This window comes from Aythya fuligula, chromosome 1 (genome assembly GCF_009819795.1).
Source record: "Aythya fuligula isolate bAytFul2 chromosome 1, bAytFul2.pri, whole genome shotgun sequence".
Taxonomy (NCBI): Eukaryota; Metazoa; Chordata; class Aves; order Anseriformes; family Anatidae; genus Aythya; species Aythya fuligula.
In genome coordinates this window covers 179,591,529-179,618,513 of record NC_045559.1, presented here as the reverse complement: position 1 = coordinate 179,618,513, position 26,985 = coordinate 179,591,529, and the positions used below count along the sequence as shown (strand labels likewise).

Here is a 26,985-nt window from a genome sequence, read left to right as displayed (position 1 = left end):
AGAGCCTGAAACATGCAGCAAAATGCTTTATTCATATTGCATTCATATTTGCACTTACTATACTGCCTTTGATCCAAGGGTTTTAAAGTATTGTACAAGTTATATGTGTTCTTTGTTTTCTACTCCTGATGAAAAAGGCTTCACTTGTTCTCATTTTTCTGCCAGAGTAAACTGAGATTATTCTTAAAATGTAAAGCCAGAAATGAGATCAAGACTGCAACTCGGGTCACAGTGTTGCGTCTTCATGTCTGCTTTAGACCCATCTCCCCTTTGTGTCAACATTTCCAAAAGGGGATACAGTCCAAAAATAGTGATTAAAAAACACAGATCATCCCTATGATTACATGATAGAAATTGTAAAGAACCCAGAGAACAGAAGGATGAGCACAGGATAAATACACAGAGTACATTATTAAACCCTTTGAAGCATACTGGATTGTGTTTGCACATAACACACCTGCTGTGATGCTAGGGACTAAGATCTGTCTTTGTTAACACGCCATCCAAATTTCATCAAGAACATATTTTTCATTAAAATACTTCGGCAGAGCTGATCTCTGAGGCATCTGGTTAGCAGCAGATAAAAATGTCTGGTTCCTTGCCATTCAAGTTGGTTTCCCCGGAGAGAGAGAAACTAATAACAGAAGGGACAGGAGAAGGAGGGAGCAAATGAATACTCATTCAGCCCAGAACCATAAAGTTGAGAATAAAATGAATTTAGACACCAAAGGATGCAAAGAGAAAGTGACCTTTAATTGCTTATCTGCAGCATTAGCAGCAGGTGTGATAAGCAACAGGGAGAGCACAAAGTGATGATGCTCGAGCATCCATCGGGCTGCCTGACTGAAACGTTCAAGGCAGTCGTCACGGAAAGGTCAGGCAGGGAAAACAATCCTGGCCTGTTAAAACAGGATCACCTGTCCTCCAGCTGCAGGGAAAATGTTTGCACGTGTAGCTACGGGCAGTGGGCAGCTGTCCTGATGGATGCCAGGGAAAAATTCCACCCATGAGCTGAACATTGCCGCTCATCATCCAGAAATCACTGACCGCAGGGTTGGACTGAGTGGTACAGGGAGAGTGGCTGGGCCAGATCCATCAGGTAGGCTCCTACCACCAGCTGAAACACTGCTACCTGGTTTTACCAAAGCCAAATTAAAGGTGTTTAGGTTAGGAGCACCACCATCAGCTTGGCAGTGTTGGTTTTCAGTGGGCATAGGCTGCTGTGATGGTTTTCATCCTTTTGTCAGAACAATTTGGTTGAGAAGAAAATGTCTTTTTTTTTTTTTTTTTCCTTTGGCATAAACCCAAGATCGTGTACTAGCACATTTTGACTGCACACCACCAGACCGGAGAGCAGCACGGCTGGCTACCAAAACTCTGCCATGCGTAGGGGGAAGAGATGTGACATGGTGTGTGTGTTTTCCATCTGAGCAAAATACGCTGAAAGTCGCTTGTTGTGGATATTAAAGTGACCTCAAGCTTCCTAGTGGGAGTTCTAATAATATCCGAGCTCAGGAAGTGAACCATGCAAACAAGACAAATCTCTATCTGCCCTCATCCACACTAACAAAGGAGAATTAATTGTAAAACCCCAAAGTGGTGCTGGCTCCGATACAAGCTAGTAATCTGTCATGAATGAAGAAGGTAAGGTCCGAAACAGTAGTGTAAATGTTTGATGGTTCAGGGGGAAACTTCAGAAGGCTGGAAGCAGTGGGAAGCCGAAGCATGTCTATTTGGAAATGAGAACTCTAAATTACTCAAGAAAATGTCTCAAGCTATCAAAAATAAAATAAAAAATAATGATAAATAAAAAAAGGTTGCACTGGTTAAAAAACCTTCATTCTTGGCTAGAGAACTGACTCAAACACTGGTAATTTAACTATAGAAAGCATTTCAATTGTATAAAAATAATGAGAAGAAAGGCAAAATTTACATGAATTGGAAGAAATCAGATGCATAAATCTGGTAAAGAACTCAAACGAAAACGAGACCTGCAGGCAGCAGTGCTGAGTGATAAAGGTTTGCCTGATTTTAATGTGTATCTTAAATGAAAGAATGGCAAAAGTCCTATTTGTGAAAGAACTGACTTGTCAATTGGAATGCAAAAGAAACACAGATGTTCAATAAATATTTCTGTTCTGTTTTGAGGGGAAAACAGATGATAGAGACATATTCCAAATACTTCTTGTTCCAATACAAATCCAAGAACATAAAATAAGAGCAGCTCAAGGTACAGCAATTTAAAATCAGCAGGTCTGGATAAACTTGCCTCCAACAATTAGTAACATGGGTTTTCCAATCAATCAGCCTGGAAACGTCTGTGGAAGTTTCAGACCACTGGAAGAATACTCACGTGTGGGGTTTTATTTTGGTGAGTTTGCAGCTACACAGCAGCCTGGGCTGGTACAAACCTGACGGCCTTACAGCAAATACAGGGATAATGATGGAAAAGCTGGTGATAAAAAAGGGGAGGACCACTGCCAATGCCAATTGACAAAGATTGGTAGAAAAGGTGTTTTAGATAAAATTATGTTTGGTGAATAAAGGCAGGGATGTTTTGATGTAATAATGTTTGCATTTCCATAGATCATTTGGCTTGACATTTCCACCGAGGAAATTTCTGCGAAATTTGCACAGCGTACATTAAAGGGATTAAATGTTGACTGACTGGTCTCAAAATGTCATTTTAATGTGTCATCTTCATACGAGACGTGTTTACCTAAAGATCTAAGTGTGGATTTAGCAATTTAAAACTTCTGTCAGAGACCTAAAAGAGGACGTAACATTGTGCCTTCTCAAGTTTTCGGATGAAACACAAATTGGGAGGATAAAACACAAATTGGTAGTGACCAATGGCAGGTCAATACCACTGAGCGAGCACACTAAGCTTTAGCAAGCAATACAGATTTTAAAGCATCTCCCTTAAAATTACATATCCAGGAACACAGAACATGCTTTACAGGACGTGCAGCTCCCTCCTGGGCACTCATTACATTAAAGGGATTTGGGGATCCCGCTCTCGTTAACTAAACACGAGCTCCCACTGCCACATCCAGTTTGTTTGTGTGGCTGCTCACAGGTTTTGAGCAGAGAAAGATGTCGGTTTACTTTTTTTTTTTTGCCACTATCCCACCTAAAAGTATTATGACCAAGCGCAAGATATATGAACTGGGTCAAACCACTCTGAGGAAACAAAACTTGTAGGAAAATTGGGGAGAGTAGTTTTCATTCTGATACAGGATCAATGATGAGGTTCTCAAGTGAAATACAGTGAGAACTTTTCTAAGAGCAATAGGCTTCACTTGAAGGACAACCAAGGAGGAAGCACATTTTCAGGAAAGCTTCTGTAAATTGCCAGCCATCCTGCAGGGCAGGCTTCAGCACGCTAAGCCCCAAAACTATCCACCTATGCTGTTTGTTAATAATCCCGCTGTGGTTTGGGCTCAGAGATTTTATACTGAGCTGAAGAAAAAGTCTAGCTTTAATTGGGAATGGGAGCTGCAGAGCATATAGCCTAATGCAGCTCGTGCAGGGCACCACCCTCAAACCCCACTTTCCCTCTTTTTTAAGGTCCCCATGGGGGTGAGAGCCCACCAAGAGGCTGCAGCCTGACTCACGCTTGCATCTACACAGAAGAAAATAAAATGTAGTGGGCAGAAGGACTCCAAATGGTTTATTTTTACAGGGAAACACACGTGCGATAGCAGATTCAATAAATATAACATCTAGTCCCTGGAAGCTGAAGCTAAACAAGCTCTGATTATGTGTGCTGAGAGCATTTTTACTACAGGTAACAGTCACTGGAAAAAGCTGCCAAGAGTTGTGGGGTTTCCCAGAAACCAAGGCCTCTTGTTCGTGAAAGAGGAGCTCAAGCACAAATTAACGAAGGGAAGTGCTACAGCTTTGGGTACCCAAGAGGTCAAGACAGACGGTCAGAGTTTCTTCTGGCCTTGTAACCTATGAATGGATCACTGTCCCAGCAGGAAACTAAACTAAAATAAAAAATCCTTATCTTGGGCTTTCCCAAAACACTGCGGGAAAAACAATAGGAAAGCAGAAAGATCAAAGCCGGTCGCTTTGCATCACTTATGTCTCGTTTAGTATTTCTGCTGAAAAGACCAAAACATTTTGGGATCTTACTGCAGACCACTTTTTAAGCTCTTCCTTGCCGCCAGAGCCCAGCCCTACCTGAGGCACCTCTTCGCAGAGCTGGTCAGCGTCTGCTTCCAAGGAAGGCTGGGTGTGAAGGCAGTGGGAGTTTTGCCCTTCCCGTTTAATGGGTGGATCAGACCACAAGATCTTTGCAATTTAAGGACACGCCTCAAATTCCCCATCGGATTTTAAGTGAAACTCAGGGGAATCGTGCCACACACACATGCAGCTGCCGAGTCTGGCTGAGAGCAGGAGGCAGTGTCAAATGCTGTCACGTTTAGGCAACATTTGAAATGAATTCTACCTAAATTAAATCACGAAATTACCACAATACAAACGCCAAAGCAGCAACAGACAAATTTATTCAGTGTGGCTGTGCTGCCTTTATAGTCCCTCCCATCAGGGAGTGCCCTCACACGGCGTGTACCCTCCTGCTAACTTTTTGGTTAAAATAACAAGTCCTGCCTTTGAGTTTCCGGGAGTATTCTGCCCATGTGAATGGAGGGGCACAGGAGCGCCGATTTCTTTGTTTGACTGCTGACTTCAAAGTACAAATTGTGAAACAGCGTTTAGATTAGATTACATCAGTCTCCTCCTTTACTCACTCCCTTGAGATCATTCTGCCATTTAAGTGAAAACATCCAAGTATATAAAAAGTGAATTAAACAATGCAAAACGTCTGGATGCTCTGAGCTCTTAGGCTAAAAGTAGAAGCAAAAAGCTAAGTTCAGAGAGGGGTCATGAATATTCTGGCAGCACCAGCCCCTTTTACCTTCAGCTTGCTCTCAGTCACTGCTGTGAGCACAGCAGAGCAGGGATTAACGTCCTTGTCCTCTGCAGGAATCTGAAGTTACAGCATTTACAATCCAGAGGGAAAGAGGAAACCCCAAATCATACCTAGCCTTTGGCTCGGAGCTGGGATGTGAAGCAAGCTGGCTTCTATCAGGCTTACCTCTCAGGAGTGTGCGCTAACCAGCAGGCTCTGGGGTTTTCTGAAACTGAGGACTCCCCACTCTCTCTCAAAGTTTTAGTCTTTTATTATTAATTATTATTTTTAAATACTTGAATAATACTTGAATTCCAATCCAGAAAGAAAAATTGCTCTCAAGCCTGCTGGCCAGGACACCTACCTGGGAGGTATGCCACTTGGGCTCTGCTCCAAAAAGTCTTTAAGTATCTCCTTAAAGTAAAGACAAACATCACCAACAGGCATGCCTGTTATATCCTCTTAGCACATGTACTCGCAGCTTTCTTGGGACAACAAAATGAGAGTTTAAATCTTAGTATCAGAGAATCATTTTGGTTAGAATAGACCTCTAAAATCAGTTAGTCCACTTGTTAATCCAGCACTGAGAAGTCCACCACTAAACCATGCCACTAAGCTCTACAGCTACAGGTTCCTCATAAGACCTGTTCTGTAGAAGAGAGCAGATGAAGACCTGAAACGTGAGTTTCTCACATTTCACTTAAATCCCTGAAGCAGCGAGAATTAGGATGAAATGGGAACTGCTAAAATAGGAGGAACAATGTTCCGAATGAAGGCACCCCAGCTTTTAGGGAGCAGGAAACTTCCTGGTGGCAGCAGGCTCCTGCTGGCTCCCACTAGGGCCTTCACCAAATTGGTGCCAACACTTCCACTAATTTTACAACACACAGACTTAGATCCTTTGGACAAACCATAAAGGCTGTTAGAAAAGCTGAACATCGATGAGTTCAGCTAATCACTATACAACCAGGAGCAATTATTAAAGATACACTTCTAAAGGATTTCCAAATCCGCATACCTACACAGGTATATAACACTCCAGAAAAAAGTCTGCCCTTCAGAAGCACAGTTCAGATCAGATCCATGCTTCCATAGGCTGGGCATAAAGTGATTGTTCCTGAAAACAAAGGCAAAGGAGAAGCGGAAAAGATGTACAGATTCCTGAGCAGCCTTCTTTTCCTGCCAGGGGCATAAAAAAAGCCTGTGTTTTCAAATGAAAAGCATAATCATCGTTTAAGACCACTCCATAAAGGGGTGAGGGCTTTTTGAATGGAGCTCTGTTACCAGCCTCTGTTCAAAGGACTGCATCGTTGGACACCCTGGCAAAGCGAGGCAGTGCTCACATATCATAGTATGACACAAACGTCCTAGGAACAATCAAAACATGTAAGAAAACGAGATTCATACAAGCACCTTCTGTACTAAGCTGTAGTCTCCTCTCTTCCATAATCCTGCATCGATACAGTCAATAGTGTTTTTTTTTTTTTTTTTTTTTGTTAGTAGTAGCAGTGGAAACAGGACTGGGCACTGACAACTTCGGACAATCTGATGTGCTACCCCGATATCACACACCCATGAATAATGCCACTATACTCGTTCTGCCAGCAGCTGGCTCACTGTGGGTATCAGATACGTGATTTCTGTGGTCTATCAGCTGGGAAAACACATTTAAATGTGTTCAAGGCCTTTCCAATGCCAGCACAGGGTGTATGTCTGGGTCTGACTCTGACTTCACGAGGGAGCCAGTCTGTGCTTCCACAGACATCTACAGTTCTGTGATTTTAGCCTCTGCTAGGTCACAGGCTACTAAGCAACAGAACCAGGGCATTTTAGCTGTGTTTAATTCTATCTTTTAATTTTAAATTGATCCTGACTTCTACCCTTCTGGGTACAAATGACACAGCAAAAACATGTCATAGAAACATCAAGGTTGAAAAAAAAAAAAAAAACAAAAACAAAAAAACAAAAACAAAAAAAAAAAAACACAAAACAAAAAAAACAAAAAAAAAAAAAACAGAACCACAAGATTTTGATTTGTAGAAGTGCTAAAGCTGCCCAAAAACATTTAGGAAGAAAAAACTCACAGAACAGTCTATTTAAGAAAAATCTTTTAATTTTTATTACTTTCTGGCAGTCATTTTCTCTTCACGTTTAAATTTTAAACCAGCTCTACGATCTGGCTTCTAGATTTCTTCCCTACAGGAAGAAAAAAACATCAAGGAAAATCTTGGGAAGAAAACACTCAAGAAGGTACCATCATTCTTAATACATCGTATTGTTATTGCTTAATTAAGATACTGAAATGCTCTGTGTTGGAGCAACAGAGGCTGGAAGTTTACAGTTGGCATTTCCTTTCTGTCTTTGTGCTTGCTGGCAGAAGACATGCCCCCTTGTGGGGAGAGGTTCAGGCCCACAAACCACTGCTCTCCCCTTGGCAGGTTTGGGCATCACACAAGAGAAACAGCTCTCACAAACCAGCTTTTTGCTTCAGCATTTCTCGATTTCCAGTCCTTTCTTAGACAGATGCTGCCTGAAGTGCCTCGCATAGACCTCTTCTGTGGGTTGTGGGGAGGATGAAGGAAAGCAGCGGGCCATACGGCTCCTGGACAGATGATACTAGATGGTTAACACAGCAAGAATGGTGTGGAATAGTTCTTCCAGCTGCGCCAAATCCTTTAGTTCTAGCCACTTTCATTAAACAGAGGAAAACCACCCTAAAGAAAGCACTGCAGAAAAAAGTTTGCTAGTGACAAAAAGAAGAGGATACAATTCTCTAGATCTAAATGCACATTGGACAGATCAAAAGCATCAGCACTGTAGGGATCTCCACGCTGAACCCATTATTCCCAGGTTCTTAACCCTGTTTGAGCTACGGTAACAAACAGCTCTGACATTTTCAGGCTGCTAAACAAACACACACCTTTCTCACCTTTTTTGTAACGCTGATTTGGCTTTACAGCCACAATGCTGTCGCATGTATGTTGTCCTTGCCCATAATTTAATTAATTTTGTCATTTAGTAAAACTGGTCATTTAAAAAGCTGAAAATTTAACTGGTATGGATCATAAACATCCCCTGACCATTATTACCATGACAGATTTTCAAGTAATAGAACAACTCCACTGGAGTTATGAAAGCTGAGGCCATCAAATTGCATTCAGTCTGAACACAGGGTGAGGAAAACCACACAAAAAGATAACTCGTGACTACTAAACATGGGGCGATAAGTCTTCCTCTTCCCTTCAGTATTGAAAGCGCATTAATTTTGGCATACGAGGCACGAGCAAAAAGAACCGTCTCTCCAAAACAGTAACAGGCTGATGAAGCCTGATCTTTCATTAAAGCACAAGACAAAAACCAAGCACATTAAAGCTTTACCAGCTGAGTCTGGTAAAGTGACAGGAGGCTACTACACCGCACGACGTAGAGAGAGGACAGAGAAAGTGCACCCAAAGTGCAGCACAATGAGACAGGAAGGGAGATGGCAAAGAAAGAGAAGGGAGGAAGTCTGCACTAACAATGCTTCTATCTGAGATATTAGAGTAAGACATGACAAAACGCACAGTGTTTTCTAGATTCACATAACATCTGTTAATCTCTGCTGCAGCAGGTTCTTTCTGTCTCAAAGCATAAAGAATCCCAAGGTCCTCTCAGAATACTTCACTTCAGGGAGCAGGGGTTACGCTACACCGTTTTGTTCCTTATACCTCGGTGCACACCAAAGTCACTATTCTTATTGCTACAGATGCATCTGTCTGCTTTGCTGCTCTAGACATAAATAAACTGAAATTGGAGTAGGCAATAACCTATGTTCTGGGTGCCGACGTTCAAGGCAGGCTACAGGGGTATTCTCTCCACTTTCACTTGCGTGGAATCCTCATCTCATTTTTCTTGAAATGAGAAGTTACAGAGCACATCAAATAAGACTTGAAACACGAGCTAGCCAGCTTGAGACAATTACTATGTTTCTGACCTAATGATTCCTATTTCCTTTTGGTTCCGCATAAGATGATTCGTTCAGCACTTGAAATACCTGAGAACTGTAAAGCATTGCAATGTTCATCACCGTTGCAGTTGACAAAAAGTAAAAATTTTTTTGAAGTCAGTTGTGGCAAGGGTTTTGCCCTCTGCTCTCATGTTCAACTGAGACATAGCAGCTGTACACAAACTACATTAGCTTTGTGTTAGAAATAAATTTGGGTAGAATCTCAAGCCTTCCACTGAATCATCTCTGCAGAGATGGCCCATCTTTTCAGCGAGAAGCAGCCTAAAGAAAGCAGAAGATTTGTTGCATTAGTTGAGGACAACTTGATAACGAAGGTGTTATTAAACACAACAGTTATTGATTACCTTTCTTTGGCTAAGAGAACGGACATCCCCACCAGCTTTGCAAACTCATCAGCTGTGAGAGAACCTTTTTCAGATACCTACCAAAAACAAACACACAAATAAACAAGGGCATTAAAATAGCAACTCAGTCAGGCCTAGCCTTGTAAAGCGATAAATTGATAGCGTCTCTCTTGTGAAGACAAGTCTGTTTGCATTAAAATAAAATTAGCTCATAGACAGCAGTATTCTGTAACAATTAGTATGGTTGAGCTGTGTAAATACTAAGTGATTCTGCAGACAGTTAAGCTCAAGTGAGGAAATAAAAGCCAGCAGGGCAGGACAGGCCATCCATTTAGAAATTCAAGTCATCTCAAAGAGGTGGGGAATTTGAGTTGATTTAACACATCTAAACTGGCTGCATTAAATCCCAAAACATTAGGGCTCCACCCTGTATTATGGCCTACTAGTGGGATCAGTAAAAGCCACCATCACATTCAGATAACAGAAAAGACAGGTTCAGTCTTGGCACTCAAAACTTTGGTTCTACTGTCTCAATCATGCTAGTTAATACGTGCTAAAATGAAACCTTCTCACGCAGGTTGGCATGTGGACACTAAAAATACAAAATGTTAATTCCAGGATTATTACTGCATTGAATTTCCCTATATAAACGTTTGATTTATTAGCTACAAATTATTTCTTCTATTTCTCCACTGATTAAAGCAAATTTATATCCACATGTAGTTGCCATTTCCTGCTTCCCACATAACCAGCTGGGGAGGGATTCGCTCTGCGTCATTCCGAGCACTCCCTGAGCAGCAGTAATCCTTTTGCAGAAACTCAGATCGAATTAGTCCTGACTTCAGATTTTATGACCAGAAATGATTGAATTTGAGTACTGGAAGTCAGCTCTACAATTTAATATGGCATGTGGGTCATTAACTGTTTTTCCTTCCCAAACCACCACTCTCATCAAGAGTGACTTTGGCTTCCATCGACTTCCATGGCATTTCCTGTCTTCACCAGCCGTTCTAAACCACACCACTCTCCTCTCTGAAATCCTGTGACTTCCTTTCATTTTTATTTCTCAGAAGTTTCAAGTTTCTGCACATTACAATTTAAGCACAGGGAGCTTTTGGCCACTATTCTGATCTCATCTTCCCTTTCCCTTATGGGCTAGCCTTCCTCACTCTAAGCCTCTCCCTTCCATTTTTCTATGAAGTCAAAGCCCCATGTTACGAAAATAAAAGAAAAAAGGCACCTCATTAATAAATCCACCATCTGTTGCTTTTTGTGGTTGACCTCATTTGTTAAGAAAAGGCCCTTCCTTTCCTTTCCAAGTGATAAGCCCTCTTTACTGAAGGCAAGAAATTAATTTGAAAAAAATACATATTTAAAAAAACTGAAATGGACTAGGTATTTTTCTGTAAATGTAACAAAATAAATTGAAAAAATTAACATATATTGAAATATTTAAGTGTTTTAATTTTGATAAATTAAGAAGGTATTTTTAGACAGGTATAAACATTCTTATCAAAAAGATCTTTTGGTAAGAGTGTTCTAACAGTACCAAACACAAAGCTACACTGAAGAGTCCACTTGATTTATCAAGTGAGAAGATGCCTGTGATAGCTCTACTTTTTCTTCTTTGACTGCCCAAGTCAAAGTCCTTTTTGACTTGTGTTTAACTTTAAATACACCCAATCATCCTTCATTCAGCTTTGTGAAAAACAAATTCACATCCCACTGGAAAATACATGGGAAAATCATCATATTAATGGGACAGCAGCACTTTAAAGTCAAGACATGCAAGACCAGAAATGTTTACCACCCTTAGCAATCTATGCTATTTTTTTAGTCCCGACGAAGCCAGCTTAATTCTATATGTACTACTCTGACTGAGTGCTCTTCACAGCAAACTTAGTATAAAGTGTTACACATGCAATGTGCTATTTTACAAAACAAACCCAAACCAAACAACCAGCTATATCAACATTTAAGAGCTACTTTCACTGCCTTTAAGCACACCGTGTACAGAGACTGAAGTCCACTTTTGTTAACTGACATGCTTAACATACACCATTAATTTTATTCTACAGCACAAGAGATCTGGAGGAAGGTCAAAGGTTAATGAAGTTTGAGAAGAGATGGAGAAGTGTTTTATTCCTTAAGGAGAAAGCAGTGACTAAGGCTACTGCCTGCACAGCATTTTGAAGATGAGAAGTGCTATTTAAGTATTACTGTTAGAAGATTTTGGAAGTGCAGTATTTTGTATTTTAAAACCTCAAAAGGAGATCCTGTATCTTACATTTTTATACCTAATGTATTTAAGTATCCCCAGCACAGCCTGAACACTGAAGGAAGTGAAGTTCACATACTGTCTCTAAAGCAGAAGCTACCATTTCCTCTTCGTTGTGAGACTGGAGCTCAAGCACCATCACACCACTGTCAAATATCCGAAGCCTAAAATCAGAAGAGTCAAAGTAACTAAAAGCTCTGCACATTACTTATGGTCACACAGTTATAACCACATTCAAAAAGAAAAAAAAACCTGTAAAACGAACTTAAAGTTAAAAGCATCTTCAAAGTCTGAATAGACAGGCAAGAGCTGGGCATATGCCTGGTGTTGTTAAACACTTTTCCCAATCTCAAAAGACGTCATAGAATTGTTTGTGCTGCAAGGCACAATCTGATTCCTACCCCATGCCACAGGCAGAACACCTTCCACTTCATTCAACCTGGCCTTGAACACTTCCAGGGATGGGGAACTATGTTGATAGGCAATATCAACAAAGGAGTACATAAATGGTTTGATACAGAGCAATCATTAAATCATGCTATTTCATTCATACTGCTACATATTCTATATATCCATAGCAGACAAAGTGAAAGATGGTTAAGAATTAATATTTTAACACAGAAGGGATGTTGCTGCATTAAGCAGCTCCTGGATGACTGTTTAAAAAAAATAGCTACTGCAGGTAAAGTATTAAGCCTGACTTGTGAGCACCATGTTTTATAAATATATCTGTAAATCTCTTACCTTAGTGGTAATTTCAGGGACTCCAGCATCTTACAAGCATTTACTAAATCTTCAGGTGAGAGCAACTAAAAATAGTAAAACATTTATTCACAGCTTGAAATTCCAGTATCAGCAAAACAGTTACAACAACTACAGCTGTCATATACACCAGATCACATAATTTTGTTCTTTTTTTTTTTTCTTTTATACTGTTTTCTGTTCTTGGCTTCTACACTCCTTCTTGATCCTTTGCTATGTTTTCTGTAATACTCCTTCTTGCCCATTTGCAGAGAAAAATTGATGCATTTTGGAAAAAAAAAAAAAAAAAAACAACCCTATTCTTTGGTATTCTCTGTCCTTACAGTTTTCCTTCTAGATAAAGATGGATCGTTCCTTTTATTTGGTATTATAAAATGCAGCATACATTATGACAACCTACAGAGAACACAACCGTTACACAGAAGAAAGAGAAAGGAAAATGGTGAAAATTCCTTGTTTTAATGAAGGGCTTATCACTTTGTGTTGTTAGAAAGGTAGAGCGAGCAATCGGTAGGGAATACTATTGCACTTTTTCTTCAATTATGTCATCAAGGAAGTACATTTTACAAAATATTTAAGACAAATCAACTTCTCACCTCTAATCCTCGTGCACGATTTACCAGACAGTACACTTCTGTGAGCGACATGATTCCTCCTCTCTCCTGTGTAAGTACAAGACTGGTAAGAGAAATAGTATTAATCTGGTAAACACAGTATCTTAACTTGCTTTTGAGTGATCAAGCAGCTAAAACAGGAGGTAAATGATGGCCTTTAATGAGAAAGCTACAATACCACATATTTCTAGCATTAATTTGTTAGGTGGTATCTTTCTCTAATTGTTTTAAAATATAATTGATACTATATCAAGAAACTGAGAGTTACTTTGATTTACCATAAAGAATAAGTCACAGGAACAAAGAATTTCAATATATTAAATCTATCAATCAACTTAGTTTTTACTTTTCAGATAGTTTTTCTGATCATAGCAGAAAGCACATTTCTTTCACAAAGCATACTATTTGCTTCTTAAGAGACTACATGTAGACTTCGAAGTTTCAAAAGGAAATCAAGCTTTTTGGCAGTAATCTTGAACTCTGAGCTTCAAATAAATTAAAATATGATGCATTACTAAGAGAAAATAAGTATAGAATTTTTAAGCAGTTTGAAGAATGACTGCTTATCTTTTCAAAGTTACCATTTCTTTCTAAAAAGAATAATATTCTGTGGGAAGACAAAGGCTGTTCAAACAGAAAAGACTGCTGATGTGATTTACTAGATACCACCAGCATTTCATGAATTAGAAGCCAAGCTGCCATTACTCCGAACAAAAATTCTTACACTTAAATTTTCTCTTTTGGAAAGAGGATATACATTCCTTTCATAAATACTGAATACACAAGGCTGGGCTGCTAACTCTGAGCCTTTAAAAAGAGTCACTGTAATACACCCAAAACATATTTACATCCAAATTCAGCAACACACAGAAAACACTTGTGCAAAATTAGGTACTTTACCTCTAATGGTGTCTGCAGCATTCCAGCTAGTTGTTTCGCCAGTTGCATGTGGTAATGGGTACCAGATCCATGCGTTTCCCTAGTGACTGGATTAGCTATACCCATACTCAGCAGGTATGATTTGAACCTAATGGTCTAAACAAATAAATAAAAGTACATCAGCTAGTGTGTGATTCTCATTTTTAAAACACTTTGATTGTATTACTATAAGACAGTTTCAGAGAGTAAATCCAAGCAGTTTACTACCGATAAAGTCAATTACTAGCAAAGTGAAGGCAATGTTAATACAATTTATATTGTAACAAGCAGAAAACTCATCATTCTCTATGCAAAGGCAGCAAAATCTTTGTTTAACAAAAAAGGGTCAAAATAAATACTAACATCAAACACTGAAGTCTCTTTAACTAGAATTTAAAAGGAAAAGTATTCAATTATTCTTTATTAACATAGAATTTATTAAAAGGATTGTTTTTGCTTTGCATAGGAACATTTCTGTTGATTCTAGAAACAAAATTCATTTACCTCATCCTCGGTGATGTCACCTTGCTTTTCTTTAATCTTATTAGCTATTGACTTGGATAACTCCACCATTTCCTTAGCCTATTAAGGAAGACACAGATACATGTAAATCAACTTTCAGCTCAGAAAAAACATGTTTAAAAACGAGAAAACAAGAATAAGTCTACATAAGACTAAGTCACATGTGCCATACCTTCTCCATTAGTTTACTAAGGTCCTCAAAAGCCTGAAATGATAAAACAAGACATTCCAGATCAGTATCATTACAGAGTTCAGCTTCACAGATACTGTGAGCTGCTTTTGTACACCTGTTTGAGCTAATTGTAAGAGCTGCTACCCCTATAGATTAGTATGTTATGTGATAGTTTATATATACTTCCTTGATGTATGGAAACTTTGTTTCATACAGGTCTACAAATCAAAATGATACAATCCATAAACAACAAATACTGCAAGAAAACAAAAATCAAGTAACTGTACACTTTTCTACTGTGAACATTAGATCATTATGATTTATAAAGCCCATACAACAGGAAGGAACAGTGAGATATTGAGGTTGGTTTTCTTCAACCAGTTAATCCTCAGAAATATCTATTGTTTCTGGACAACAGCTAGCCAGCTGTAAAGCTACAGAAAAAAATCCTCCTGACAAGACAGTTTTGCTTTGAGTAGATGCTATCAAGTCAGTAAGAAAGTTTGTAGTTCCTTTAAAATAAGCAAGGAAGAGGATACATTCTTTCACATCTACAGAAGAGACACATCTATACCTAAGAGACAAAGTGTCTGAAAACATGTCAACATCTTTTCATTTATGTACCTTATACAAAGGAACAGTGATGCTCCCATAACAAACAAAACCAGTTAAAATAAGTGAAATAATGCCCATGAGACCATCAGATTTATATAATTTAAGATTAAAATACTTCTGAAAATTCTAGTTGTTGGACCTAGAAAGCAAGATACATGCTTAAGTAAAAACTAATCTGTACATTTTGTAGTCTGAGAAATGTTACTGTTTTCACAATACTATGTAATAAACTGGACACTCATTGTAAGACCATAAAGACTTCAAGTCTGTTAAGCTTAGCAAACGGCAATGGTCTCAAATACAACAAATTACAACTATCTGCAAAGGGCATTTTCAGGCTTGAATAAAACATAAAAGCAAGCGGAAAGTACAGTAAAAGTTAAAAGCTTCAGTAATGATAACCAACTGGCATTAAAAAAATAAATAAAAACAGTGCATTTCAACCAAAAGAAGTTAACAAATACATTTAAGCTATTTAAGAGCAACTCTCATTTCTGCCAGCCTCAGCAACACTGAGCCTTCAGCCCAGATCTCAAGCACATGACAACCTGCCTGGGTGGTGAACCTTTCCAAACCACCTTTTCTGAACAACTGGTGTGGGAAAAGCTCAAGAGCCTTTTCAAGTAAAGCTTGCCTGACAGCAGCGCCCCATCTCTCCAGCCACAAATAAAGAAGGTTGTTCAGTTACAGTACATCAAATGACAACAGATGCATCTTGCCAACAATTTCTAGCCAGTGCTTCTGTGCAATTTAGTATCTTCCTAGCTCTTTCTGACTAATCCCCCACTAGAGAGACAAGTTCTAGCAGAACTTCTGCAGTAACACTGTATTGTTCCCACTTACATTTAGGCACCTGACTCAGAAGCTGGTTGGTTTGAGACTCCCCAGAAGAGAAAGAGATGACTCTGGGAAGGGACAGATTTGGATTTCATCCAAATCCCTCCTAATGGTGCAAGTGACTGATTTCAACAGTCTAGCCTCTTAACGCTTGGTACCTCTGTTCCGTATCCAAAATTAAGTGGAATATTTCTTCTTGCATCCCAACCTGCCAAATACAGTGATTTACACTAGACTTCCCGATCTTTAGTGTAATTTAGGTCCTTCTACTGTGCTTGTATATGATATTAAACTTTTCTAAAAAGGCATTTCCCAGCTTTTTTCTAATCTCTACAATGTGCATGAAAACACTGCTGATCAAAAGCACCCTTGATTTAGCTAAATAAACAGCATGCTGTGTCTGACTCCTCCCCCGGCTGACTCACGAGGGCAGGCCTGGAAACAAAGGGGAATGTGCACACACCTAACAGGAACTTCCTCAGATAAACAAAAGGCTAAAGAACCGGATTCTTATCAGCGGCGAACAGCAGATGCAGGAAGCCTTTTCCTGGAAGCCAGGGCACCATTTTTTAAAATTAAGTCATCTATAACATTTAAAGCTGGAGGAAGGCAGGATTTTACCAGTCATGACTTTCCTCCGTTCATACAACGCTTACAAATGGATTTCTTTTACTCTCTGAAAAAGCTATGAACGGAAAAAATAACCAGACAATACTGTTTGAACTATACAGGCACACATACAACCACAATGCCTTTTGAACTGCACACAGGACTTCATTCACTATGTTGTTCTTCATAAAAAAATGCTAGGACTATCTGAAACTGCATGTTGCCTGCAAACTGCTATATATATTTTCTTATACGTCAGAATAGCAAATGCCTTTTTTATCGTGCCATGCTGAATCCCATGAAGCTTCACCACAAAATCCATCTGTTGTAGACAGTTTGCGAGCACTTCTCCATCACTCTACCTATCAATCTCCGTTAACAAGACAGAACCAGACTATTTCTGAGGATATTGCTCCCAGATACATGTGAGAGATCTTCAGCGATGAAGATTAATGGATTCTGTTGTCCATCAGTATTGGCATCTGGAATTCAGTTACTGTTTTATTTCAGGGAAAAAGGACAGTCTCCATCTAGCCCACGCACTTTGCATAGATACTTGTAACATCTCGCTGGCGCCTCAACTACTGAGCACTTTGCTATAATTACAAACCTAAGTCTAACATTTAAAAAGTGAATATTTGTATGATGAAAACATAACTGCACCACACTTATGTGCTCTTAGTTCAGCATGTTCTTCTTACTGCGTATTAAATTTTCAACTGAAACCAACCTTACCTGTACAAACAGAAAAAGACACTCGTAATAGTCTCTGTCTGTAGCTGCCTCTGTGTTCTGCTTCTCCTGATGAAAAACTCACTGAACTCAGATTTCTAATTCTATCAGAACTAATTTCATAAACACTCAGCAGTATTTCCAAACAACAATCTTCTGGAAATGACTGTTTACATGAAATACCTCATATATTGTGAAAACCCCATAAAAAAAAATAATGTTAAAATATATACTCCTAGTCAATTCAGATTTCTCACAAAAACAATAGTCTCAGCTGTCCCTAAAAGAAAGTGTGAATAAATGTAAATAGCTCAGACAGGTGGCTGACCTTGAAACTACAGTAGTATTTACCTCGGAAATGTTTTTGTCAGTCTCTTTTCTTTTTTCTTCTAATTTCCTTTCGATCCCTACAATTCCTATAGCCCTTGTTCTTCCTGCCTGCAAAAGAAAATAATGTAAAGAATCAAAATAGGAAACGCTAAGTTTTCTCATCCGCCTCAGTGTGTAAAAGCTTGTATAAGACAGAAATATTCCTCCAAGGAGTTGACACCATGCATACAATAATTCATGTATTTCTTGACAGTACATTTTTAAATCAGACTCAAAAATTAAACAATATGCGTAAAGCAAGTATGAACTTGCTGTAGTATAAACAGATAATTATTATATTTATTATATTAAAGCTATTAATTTGAATATGCTTAATAGCACAATCTTGACTGAGCATTCCAGTTCATCCCAATTAAAGCCTCCCAAGTCCATGTGAACATCTATACTACACACCATGGAAATGCAGGAGTGCATCTAAACATGATTACCTCAAGAAACTGAGTCTGAAGAAACATAGCCACAGAAACACAATGCTAAATGCAGTCTAATTTGCCTTGCTGCGATGCATCAGCATGGAGGCGATGGTGAACTTTTTATTTAATGCTAAATGTTTTCAAAAGGATGGCACTTACGTAGTACTAGTGTCAGCCCTCAAATCTGACTGCAAATCTTAGCATAAGCGTTAATGACTTGCTGTTACCCAGCAAGAAGAGAAAGCAAGGCATTTTCATTATGTGATTTGTGGCAGGGGGTACAAGCTTCCCCATCAGTCTATGAAATGTGACAATCACATTTCATTGAAAAGCTTTGAGCTCTTCAATGGATGAGGAAACTGCCTCAATAGGGGCTATACTTACAAAGGAGGACATACATGATTTGACATTGAGCAATCATTAAGTCATCCTATTTCATCCATAGGACTACATATGCTATGTATTCATATATACAGCATGCTCATATAGAAAAAACATCCACATGTTTATTGATTTTTAACCTAGAAGTATGCAGACAAATATAAAAAAAGGTAATCTAACATATGACAAAGATTCTCCATAATAACGATTGTCAAATTAGAATATAAATGTGTTTAAATCACAGGTTCTAAACAATTATGTATATTTTTTATGTCCTGTATTTGACAGGTGCAGTATATGGGGGTGGCATTAACTGGAAACAAGTTTACATACAGATAACAATTTCAAACTAAACAAATTGACATGTGACATGCAGAAGGATGTTAGAAGCTCTGCACATACCTGTGGACCCTTGGCAACCTGAAAGGTCTGACCAGTAGGCATGTTCTCCCATCTCCTTTGGGTGATTTCTTCTGAGAATCGTCTATAGAACTGCAAACATTGAAGAATGACAACAGATGTTTCATGAACTATGCAGAGTATGTCTGGGTATTTTAGCCAGATTTTAGCTTGATTTGTCTCCCAGATGAATCAAATTTCACAGTAAGATGAAGTATACTAACACCTACATGTCCGCACTACAACATTACCGTGAATTCTTGAAAATTGGAAAGGAAAGGTGTAGTTCCTATTGCAGTTGCAAACTTCCATGAGTACTTCCCTTGTAAAATACTTTTTCAGATATTTAAAGTGTTCCAAAACACACTAAAGCTAAAAATGACAATGTTTATTCAAAGGCCTGCTTTGAAAAGGAAGGAAAGCTAATCAATCCAATTTTTATTGATCTGTTAACTTAGTATGAAGGCAGGTGTAACTGATGTACCTAGTTATTTGTTTAATGTTAATACTACCAGGAGGCATTAGTTGATTAGCTGAACTGGCAGTGCTGACCACTGAGCAAAATCTAGAGAAAAGTCTGATCTTATAGTTGTTCAAAGTTCACAGGCAGGTATTCTGAAGTCATAAAGAAAAGACTGCTACTGGTATGCTAGGTCACCATCTTCAAATAAGAACATTCACATTAAAATAAAATTATGATTAGGCAAAACACCTATGCAATTCAAATTATGCATAAATCCACACTTGTCCTAAATAAAAGCAAGTCTGATGAAGCAAATGCATTTACAAGACCTTTACAACTAATTCAACTTAACTCATATTCTGCAGCAAAATTGTATGTTTTTTTTTCACCTTTCCAAGTCAAAACCTTGTCTTGAGCAAGGATTCTATACTGTGAAATTTCTTTACAGAGGACAATTCCTTTTTTTAAAAATAAGGAAAATACTTTTTAATGTCTATTATATTGTTTTTCAGAATGCTAAAAGCGTTTGAGATTAGGTGTAGGTAAAAAAAAATAACAAAATGAAACAAAGCTATGAGGCAACCAAAATCTTACAGCAATAAAATAAGAGATGATTAAGTTGCTTGGTTCCTATTCAGTAGAGTGTTAGATAAAAAGAAACATCTTTGACTTTGTTAAACATGGCAGAGCCATCATTTTGGAAAATATTGTGTTCAATTTAAAACATAATATAGGAAGTATAGGATTTTATTAAAACTATTAAAGTAAGGATGAAGCCTAACAGTACCTCCTGACATTTTTGGAACTCTATCTGTGTTATTTAACCAAAGCATAGAATCCTGAAGGCTCATAGTGTTTGTCTTCAAAAAGGATGTATTGAAAAAGCTCCACCTCAAAAGTCAACATGGAAAGATCATGGAAAATTATCACAAATATAACACAGCAAGAGGAGAAAGGCACGTCCAAAGATCTGATGTACTGGGCTTGTGTGCTACAAACCTTACCTCGATCTGCCCATGTTCTTTGAAAGAAAGTTTGATGTAGGAATATTTGCTGCTTTGGAACGGACCAGGCTCTTTGTTTGAGGAAGCAGGATGAAGATGAACTACTATTTTGGCACTAAAAAAAAAAAAAAAAAAAAAGTTAAAAGAGAATAAGCAGCTTTTTCTATTACCAAAAAAAAAAAAAAAAAAAAAACAACAACAAAAAAAAAACACCTTTTTCTATAAATTAGTAAGTTAACCATTTAATCAAAATCTGTACCAGCTTTATCTCACGTACGAACTGATGGACGTCAAATTCTGCTTTATGTTTGCACATCAACATTTAAATATTTTGCCTCATTTAAATACCTTGCATACATAAAAACTCCTGTAGCCTCAAAAGCAACATTTCACAAATTTTAAATGTGGACACCATCAATTCTCAAGAATTAAATGCAGCAGATCTTCAGATTGCAAACAAGAATTTCTGACAATGTTATTTAAGGTAAAAACTAATTATCAAGCAGTGCATTTGATTTGGCTTTTGCCTTGCAATAATTACTGCCAAAATAAACTATCTTTGTCACAGGAAAATGGAAGGTCTCAATATTATGTTTAATCTGCCTAGCTTGTATACACCACTTGCAAACACTGTATGTGAATTTGTCCAAAACCAACATTCAAAGCTAATGTGCATGGGAATAACAGTCTAAAATGACATCTATCACCAAAACAAACCTTGAGATAGCATTAGTTTAGGAATATACTAGGCCACTGTCACAGCATGGCTGCAAGTCTGCCATTCCAATTTCATTTTACAGACTTTTTTTGTAGGTCTTTGACTTCTCTGGCATAAGTAAATTACCTGATCTGTTCAGGGTACCCCCTGGATATTATCATATTCTATTTATCTGACTGCATCTATTCATCTGGCTGCAAGCAGATGTCAGCTACATAATGTCTCCAGTTAATCTTTCTTGCAAAACTTCTTCACACATGTAACATATTGAAGTAGTTACCCAACTGAGGGGAAACACTAATTACTTCTAACCATCCCTAGCAGATCCAAGCTCAAAACCAATCGTATGGTCATGTAAAGTTATAGAGTATGGGATCTGGCAGGGTTGCTATCCCCAACCAGTTCTATAAATGTGGTATAAATGACTAAAATTAGCTTTCAAATTTAGATTCAGCAACATCACTGTGACGTTGATGACTACTCAAACGAAACAGCAAGGTAGAATACCTACTTCAGGGATTACAAGACAGTTATTTAACAACTTGTATGAAACATTGCGTTGTCATCACTTTTTTATGCATTTGAAGTGAGTGGCTGTCAATCTGTAAACTCAGGTTAAAAATGGAACCCACCATGCATTACTACATAACATGTGACTAATTGCTCATCTGAGAAAAAGCAGAATGTTTATCACCTTACCTTTTTCCTATCCCAGCTGCTTGCTCTTCAATAAAGACAACCTGAGACAGAGGTATAGCAATGCAGCATTCCTAGAATAATCAATGCAAACACAAGAGAAATCAAAGCCATATCCTGACTATTCATTCTCTTACATGAAGTGTTCTCTTCTCCAATTTCACAAACAGTACAGATTTTTGCAGGTGCTGCCAGAGACACACCAGATGAAATATGTTGGTAAGAACAAAAACTACCTGGTAAGGAGAAATATGAATAGAAAAAATATAAACTGGAAGCAAAGTTCTAGATGACCAAAATAAATTTAAGTGTAAATGATTTTAGACATTTCTGGCTAGATTTATAAAAGCCTCAGAAATCTAGCAAAATTTCAGTATCCGAGTTCAAATTTCAAACACTAAAATTTCTACACAACAGTGGCTTATCCATGTTGTTGCACAGTCCTCACAGGTGCTCAAAATATTTGTACTGATGTTACTTTGGGAGCCAAAATGCTACCCAAACCCACCAGTCTTCTCAGTACTGAATGTCTAAAAGACAGATTACCCTTTGAGTAGTGATACACCAGTTAGGAATGTCTCCATCTACCCCATCCTCACAAACTTAGTCTCAACACATATTTATTGAGCTGTGCTTTAGACAAAACAAAGCAGAGCAAGAAACAAGACTGTAACCACCTGTGGGAGACCAACCTACCCAGGCTAAACTTTTCTTACATGTTTTTGAGACAGAAGTTGCTCAAGGGAGCAATTCAAAGCATCTAATGATGTGCCTGGTCCTGTTTTGGTGAATATTCTTTGATGAATGTCTTCTTTCACACGACAGCTTGGTAATTGACAGCCACTCAGAATGCCAGAAACATGGGTTAGGTTCCCTCTTTCAGTCTCTCTTCCATCTGACACATGACTGTCCCTAACACCAGGTTATAGTAAACACTGTTATGGGGTCCTCTCAATCCCTACTACCAAAATTGTTCTTTGCATGGAACAATTAAATGCACATGAAATTGGAACTTAGGAAAAGTATACATGCAGGAACTCCTCCTAATGAGTAAATCTCACTGGGAAAAAAAATATGGGTTGTACTTCCTATTATAGCAACTCTTAATATTTAGATATTAGCTAATATTTAGATTCTTCTGTGGCTCCAGAGTTAGCCACTAGTATAGCAATTTGTAAAATGAACACAACTCCAGATACTTTAAATATAGGCAAAAAAACCACTTCTGTAACAAAATAAGTTTCTGAAAAAGAGACCAATTACATATAATACCTCTGTTTTTAAAGTGATTCACTCATTTAGTTCACAGCCAGAAAGTTAAAAGCTTACTCTAATACAAGGACTTTGAATCACCCCTTCCTTCCCAGTGTCCCTCTTCCCAAGAAGCAATACTACATGAGAGGTGAGTTAAAAATGCTGTGGATAGATGAAATAAGAGAGTTATTTGGATACAATAACATCCAGTGTTGATGTTATGTTTGATTTTATGATTGGTAATGCTGTGCAAAGCTGGCTATGTAACAAACTTAAAAGAACTTCATAATTTTTCTTTTGGAAGTCACTTTTTTTTCCTCTATATTTTTCAACTGTAGATGGCATGTAACAACAGCAGCTATAAAACACAGGTGTTTTTATAAAAAGTTGTGCAGTGCCAACCTAACAAGAAGCAGCCCCCATTTATTAGTAGATTGCTGATACAGTAAGCAGGGACTCTCTACAAATTTATTCTCAGTAAGCTAGCTAAGGTTTCTCAGGCTGATGTATCACAGTGGAGCTTAGCCAACAAATCACCATGAAAATAAAAGGGCATTGTGCTACACATTTCACTCCTAAAAGCTTGAGAAAGAATCAGCTTCATTTCATAGAATCATAGAATATCCTGAGTTGGAAGGGACCCTTAAGGATCATCAAGTCCAACTCTTGACACCGCACAGGTCTACCCAAAAGTTCAGACCATGTGCCTAAGTTCACAGTCCAATCTCTTCTTAAATTCAGACAGGCTCGGTGCAGTGACCACTTCCCTGGGGAGCCTGTTCCAGTGTGTGACCACCCTCTCTGTGAAGAACCCCCTCCTGACGTCCAGCCTAAATTTCCCCTGCCTCAGCTTAACCCCGTTCCCGCGGGTCCTGTCACTAGTGTTAATGGAGAAAAGGTCTCCTGCCTCTCGACACCCCCTTACGAGGAAGTTGTAGACTGTGATGAGGTCTCCCCTCAGCCTCCTCTTCTCCAGGCTGTACAGGCCCAGTGACCTCAGCCGTTCCTCGTACGTCTTCCCCTCCAGGCCTTTCACCATCTTCGTAGCCCTCCTCTGGACACTTTCCAACAGTTTCATGTCCTTTTTATACTGTGGTGCCCAGAACTGCACACAGTACTCGAGGTGAGGCCGCACCAGCGCAGAGTAGAGCGGGACAATCACCTCCCTTGACCTACTAGCGATGCCGTGCTTGATGCACCCCAGGATACGATTGGCCCTCCTGGCTGCCAGGGCACACTGCTGGCTCATATTCAACTTGCTGTCTACCATGACCCCCAGATCCCTCTCTTCTAGGCTGCTCTCCAACGTCTCATCGCCCAGTCTGTACGTGCAGCCAGGGTTTCCCCATCCCAGGTGCAGGACCCGGCACTTGCTCTTACTGAACTTCATGCGGTTGGTGATCGCCCAGCTCTCCAACCTATCCAGATCCCTCTGCAAGGCCTTTACGCCCTCATTTGAGTCCACAACTCCTCCAACTTTGGTGTCATCAGCAAACTTGCTCAAAATACCCTCTATTCCTACATCCAGATCGTTTATAAAAATATTGAAAAGTACCGGCCCTAAAATGGAGCCTTGAGGGACCCCACTGGTGACCGCCCGCCAGCCTGACGCAGCTCCATTTACCATAACCCTTTGGGCCCTGCCCGTTAGCCAATTGCTCACCCATGTACCATAGATTTTATTTTAAAAATAAAATCCCCCTGCATGACAACCTGTCACAGAAAGATGCTAATGAAGAAATAAGGGGTGAATAGATAGTTTAAAACATGTATATTAACTCACACTGACTGTTCCAAAAAAAAAAAAATATGTTAATTTATTTAGCTATTGTTTAAAAAATAGCTCATGACCCAGACAATCAACCCCTGACTTGCTTAACAGTTAATACCAACCTGGGTACAAGGTCTCAAAATAACGCATTTTGAAAAATTTCAATTATGAATAGGTCTGCTTTTCCTGCAAACAATCCCAGCAGGGGAAAAAAATGTTACTTTGCCAAAATTCAGAACATGCTTGGTGACCACATGCATAGAAGGCTCTGGTAGCTCCCTGCTCTGGAGCAAGGATGTGATAATTGGTAGGGAATGGCCCTACCATTGAGTGCAGAGGCACTGCAGCAACTCTTGCCAAAAGGTAGCTCACCGGAGTATAACACACGTTTGAAAAGTTCTCATCTGTGCATGCTCTGTCTAGATTTTGGCTTTCGTGGCTAAAGTTTCTAAAAGACTGTGTCCAAGACAAACATAATTCAAGCTGGTTCTGAGAAGGACTTCTTCAACTGCAACTGTAAGGTGGTATACATTGCTCCAGTCTATGCTTAGAGCTTCTTACTTGTCTGTTTTTCATACCCATTTCTAGTCTAGGAACTCAGGCTGTGGCTCCAACAGCAGTATTACTCCGCAGTTCTAACACTGCCGTTTAACCTCTAAATTGGTTTTCCATAGAAGTACAGACAGACGTATTGGATTATTGAATAGATGGTTCAGCACAACAAGAGGCAGTTGGAAAGATAAGACCTGTAAAAACTAATACTGCCCCCAAATAATTCCTATCATCAAACCATGGTCTGGGGCTATCTGCTGGGACCAGAAGACAGGAAACCTTGTACTTGGAAATGCAGTGAGGAAAAAAGGGCCTTGCTAGACCAGGAGCATGGGTGAAGCATTCTGCGTGACATTTTCACCTTCATTATCAAAACCAACAATTTCTAGTACACAGTGCAAGACTCTTCTACTCTATTTGTGTGCCATTAAAGAAGAAAAAGTTATATGACTTGTTTCCACCCCTCCTCATCTCTGCATGCAATTTAATTATAGCAGCATTGGGTGAAAGAACATTTCTGGTACATAACTGTCTTTCCACTGCGAACCAAAAAATGGGACTATATGTGTAAGATAAAACATACACAGAAGGTGCAAAAATTTGTGTATGGTGGTTTTTCATTGCAAGCTACCAGTTGCTTATTATGAAATTTACAATTAATTGACATGCAAGAGACAACAGTAGGACTTACATGGTTCTTCTGATCCCTCCAAAGCAGTCTGTGTGTACTAAGCAGTAACACTCCACTCTCAAATTTCACCTAAACAAGAGAAATAAAACAGGTCAAAAAACATTTTTAACCACTACATTGCATAAACAATGAACTTGGAAACATTACACATTAGGACAACATCAGAATCAGATACAACAAGCCATTATTTTCAGAACAGTTTGTTTTTTTTTTCCAGAAAACACAATAAATTATGTTAATGGAAAAAATAGAAAAAAGTAGTATAAAGGGAGTATATGAATATACACAAGCTTCCTTTTTCAACTGCATAAACTTTCCCCCCGGAAATCCTGAAGGATCCTCCCTCCATATGCCATGCAAGATATACAAACATCCCTAATTATCGTATTTTTAAAAGGGCTTTTGGCTTTGGAACACTATTTGCTGACAGAGACAGCAGAAGCTCTGCAAAAACAAAAGCAACCTAGTAAGAACAAGCTGGGGCCGGCCTGAAATCCTCTGGCCTACCATTTAGGAGCCTTTCTTCCTGTTTTATTGCTGAGAAGTGATTGTATTTATTAGTAGGAAATCAATATTTGGGAAAAATATGGGTACGCTGTGAGTCTCCCCCAGCAGCTGCCTGTAGCCCCACAGCCCCTCATCCCCTCACTTAGGAGCTCCTGAAAGCTCCGAGCCCCGCCGGTGCCCGCACCCCCCGGGCTCGGCCTCCCCATGGCCGGGTGCCCGGGACCGGGCGGCCTCCATCACCTTCTCCTCCCCGTCGTAGAGGCGCACACCGCGCTGCTGCACCACCAGCGTCTCCCCCAGCTCCAGCAGCCCGCTGCTCCAGCAGAACCGATCCATGGCGGCCAAAACTCCCTTCCCCTCCCGAGGGGAGCCTCCCGGGGATCAGCCCAAGCCGAAGAACCGAGCGAGCAGAGCCACCC

At 39.2% G+C, this 26,985-nt stretch overlaps 1 protein-coding gene across 1 annotated transcript; it reads right to left on the bottom strand.

The window, feature by feature from the left end:
• Positions 1 to 7,011: 7,011 nt before the first annotated feature.
• On the bottom strand, positions 7,012 to 26,966 carry VPS36 (vacuolar protein sorting 36 homolog). Its single transcript, XM_032195111.1, has 14 exons — positions 26,807 to 26,966; positions 26,060 to 26,128; positions 21,795 to 21,865; positions 20,378 to 20,492; positions 18,914 to 19,003; positions 17,679 to 17,765; positions 14,535 to 14,567; positions 14,345 to 14,422; positions 13,823 to 13,957; positions 12,905 to 12,970; positions 12,291 to 12,355; positions 11,626 to 11,710; positions 9,269 to 9,345; positions 7,012 to 9,185 (listed from the first exon to the last, which is right to left on the bottom strand). The coding sequence occupies exons 1-14, from the start codon at positions 26,900 to 26,902 to the stop codon at positions 9,092 to 9,094; spliced, it is 1,161 nt and encodes a 386-aa protein (XP_032051002.1). The 5' UTR covers positions 26,903 to 26,966; the 3' UTR covers positions 7,012 to 9,091.
• Positions 26,967 to 26,985: the final 19 nt, after the last annotated feature.

Excerpts from the sequence above, each read along its gene's own strand:
- VPS36 (XM_032195111.1), bottom strand. The coding sequence starts at position 26,902 with ATGGATCGGTTCTGCTGGAGCAGCGGGCTGCTGGAGCTGGGGGAGACG. Across the intron at positions 14,423-14,534 it reads TTAGTAAACTAATGGAGAAG|GCTAAGGAAATGGTGGAGTT; the intron begins GTATGGCACATG and ends CTTCCTTAATAG. Across the intron at positions 9,186-9,268 it reads GTTCTCTTAGCCAAAGAAAG|GCTGCTTCTCGCTGAAAAGA; the intron begins GTAATCAATAAC and ends TGCTTTCTTTAG.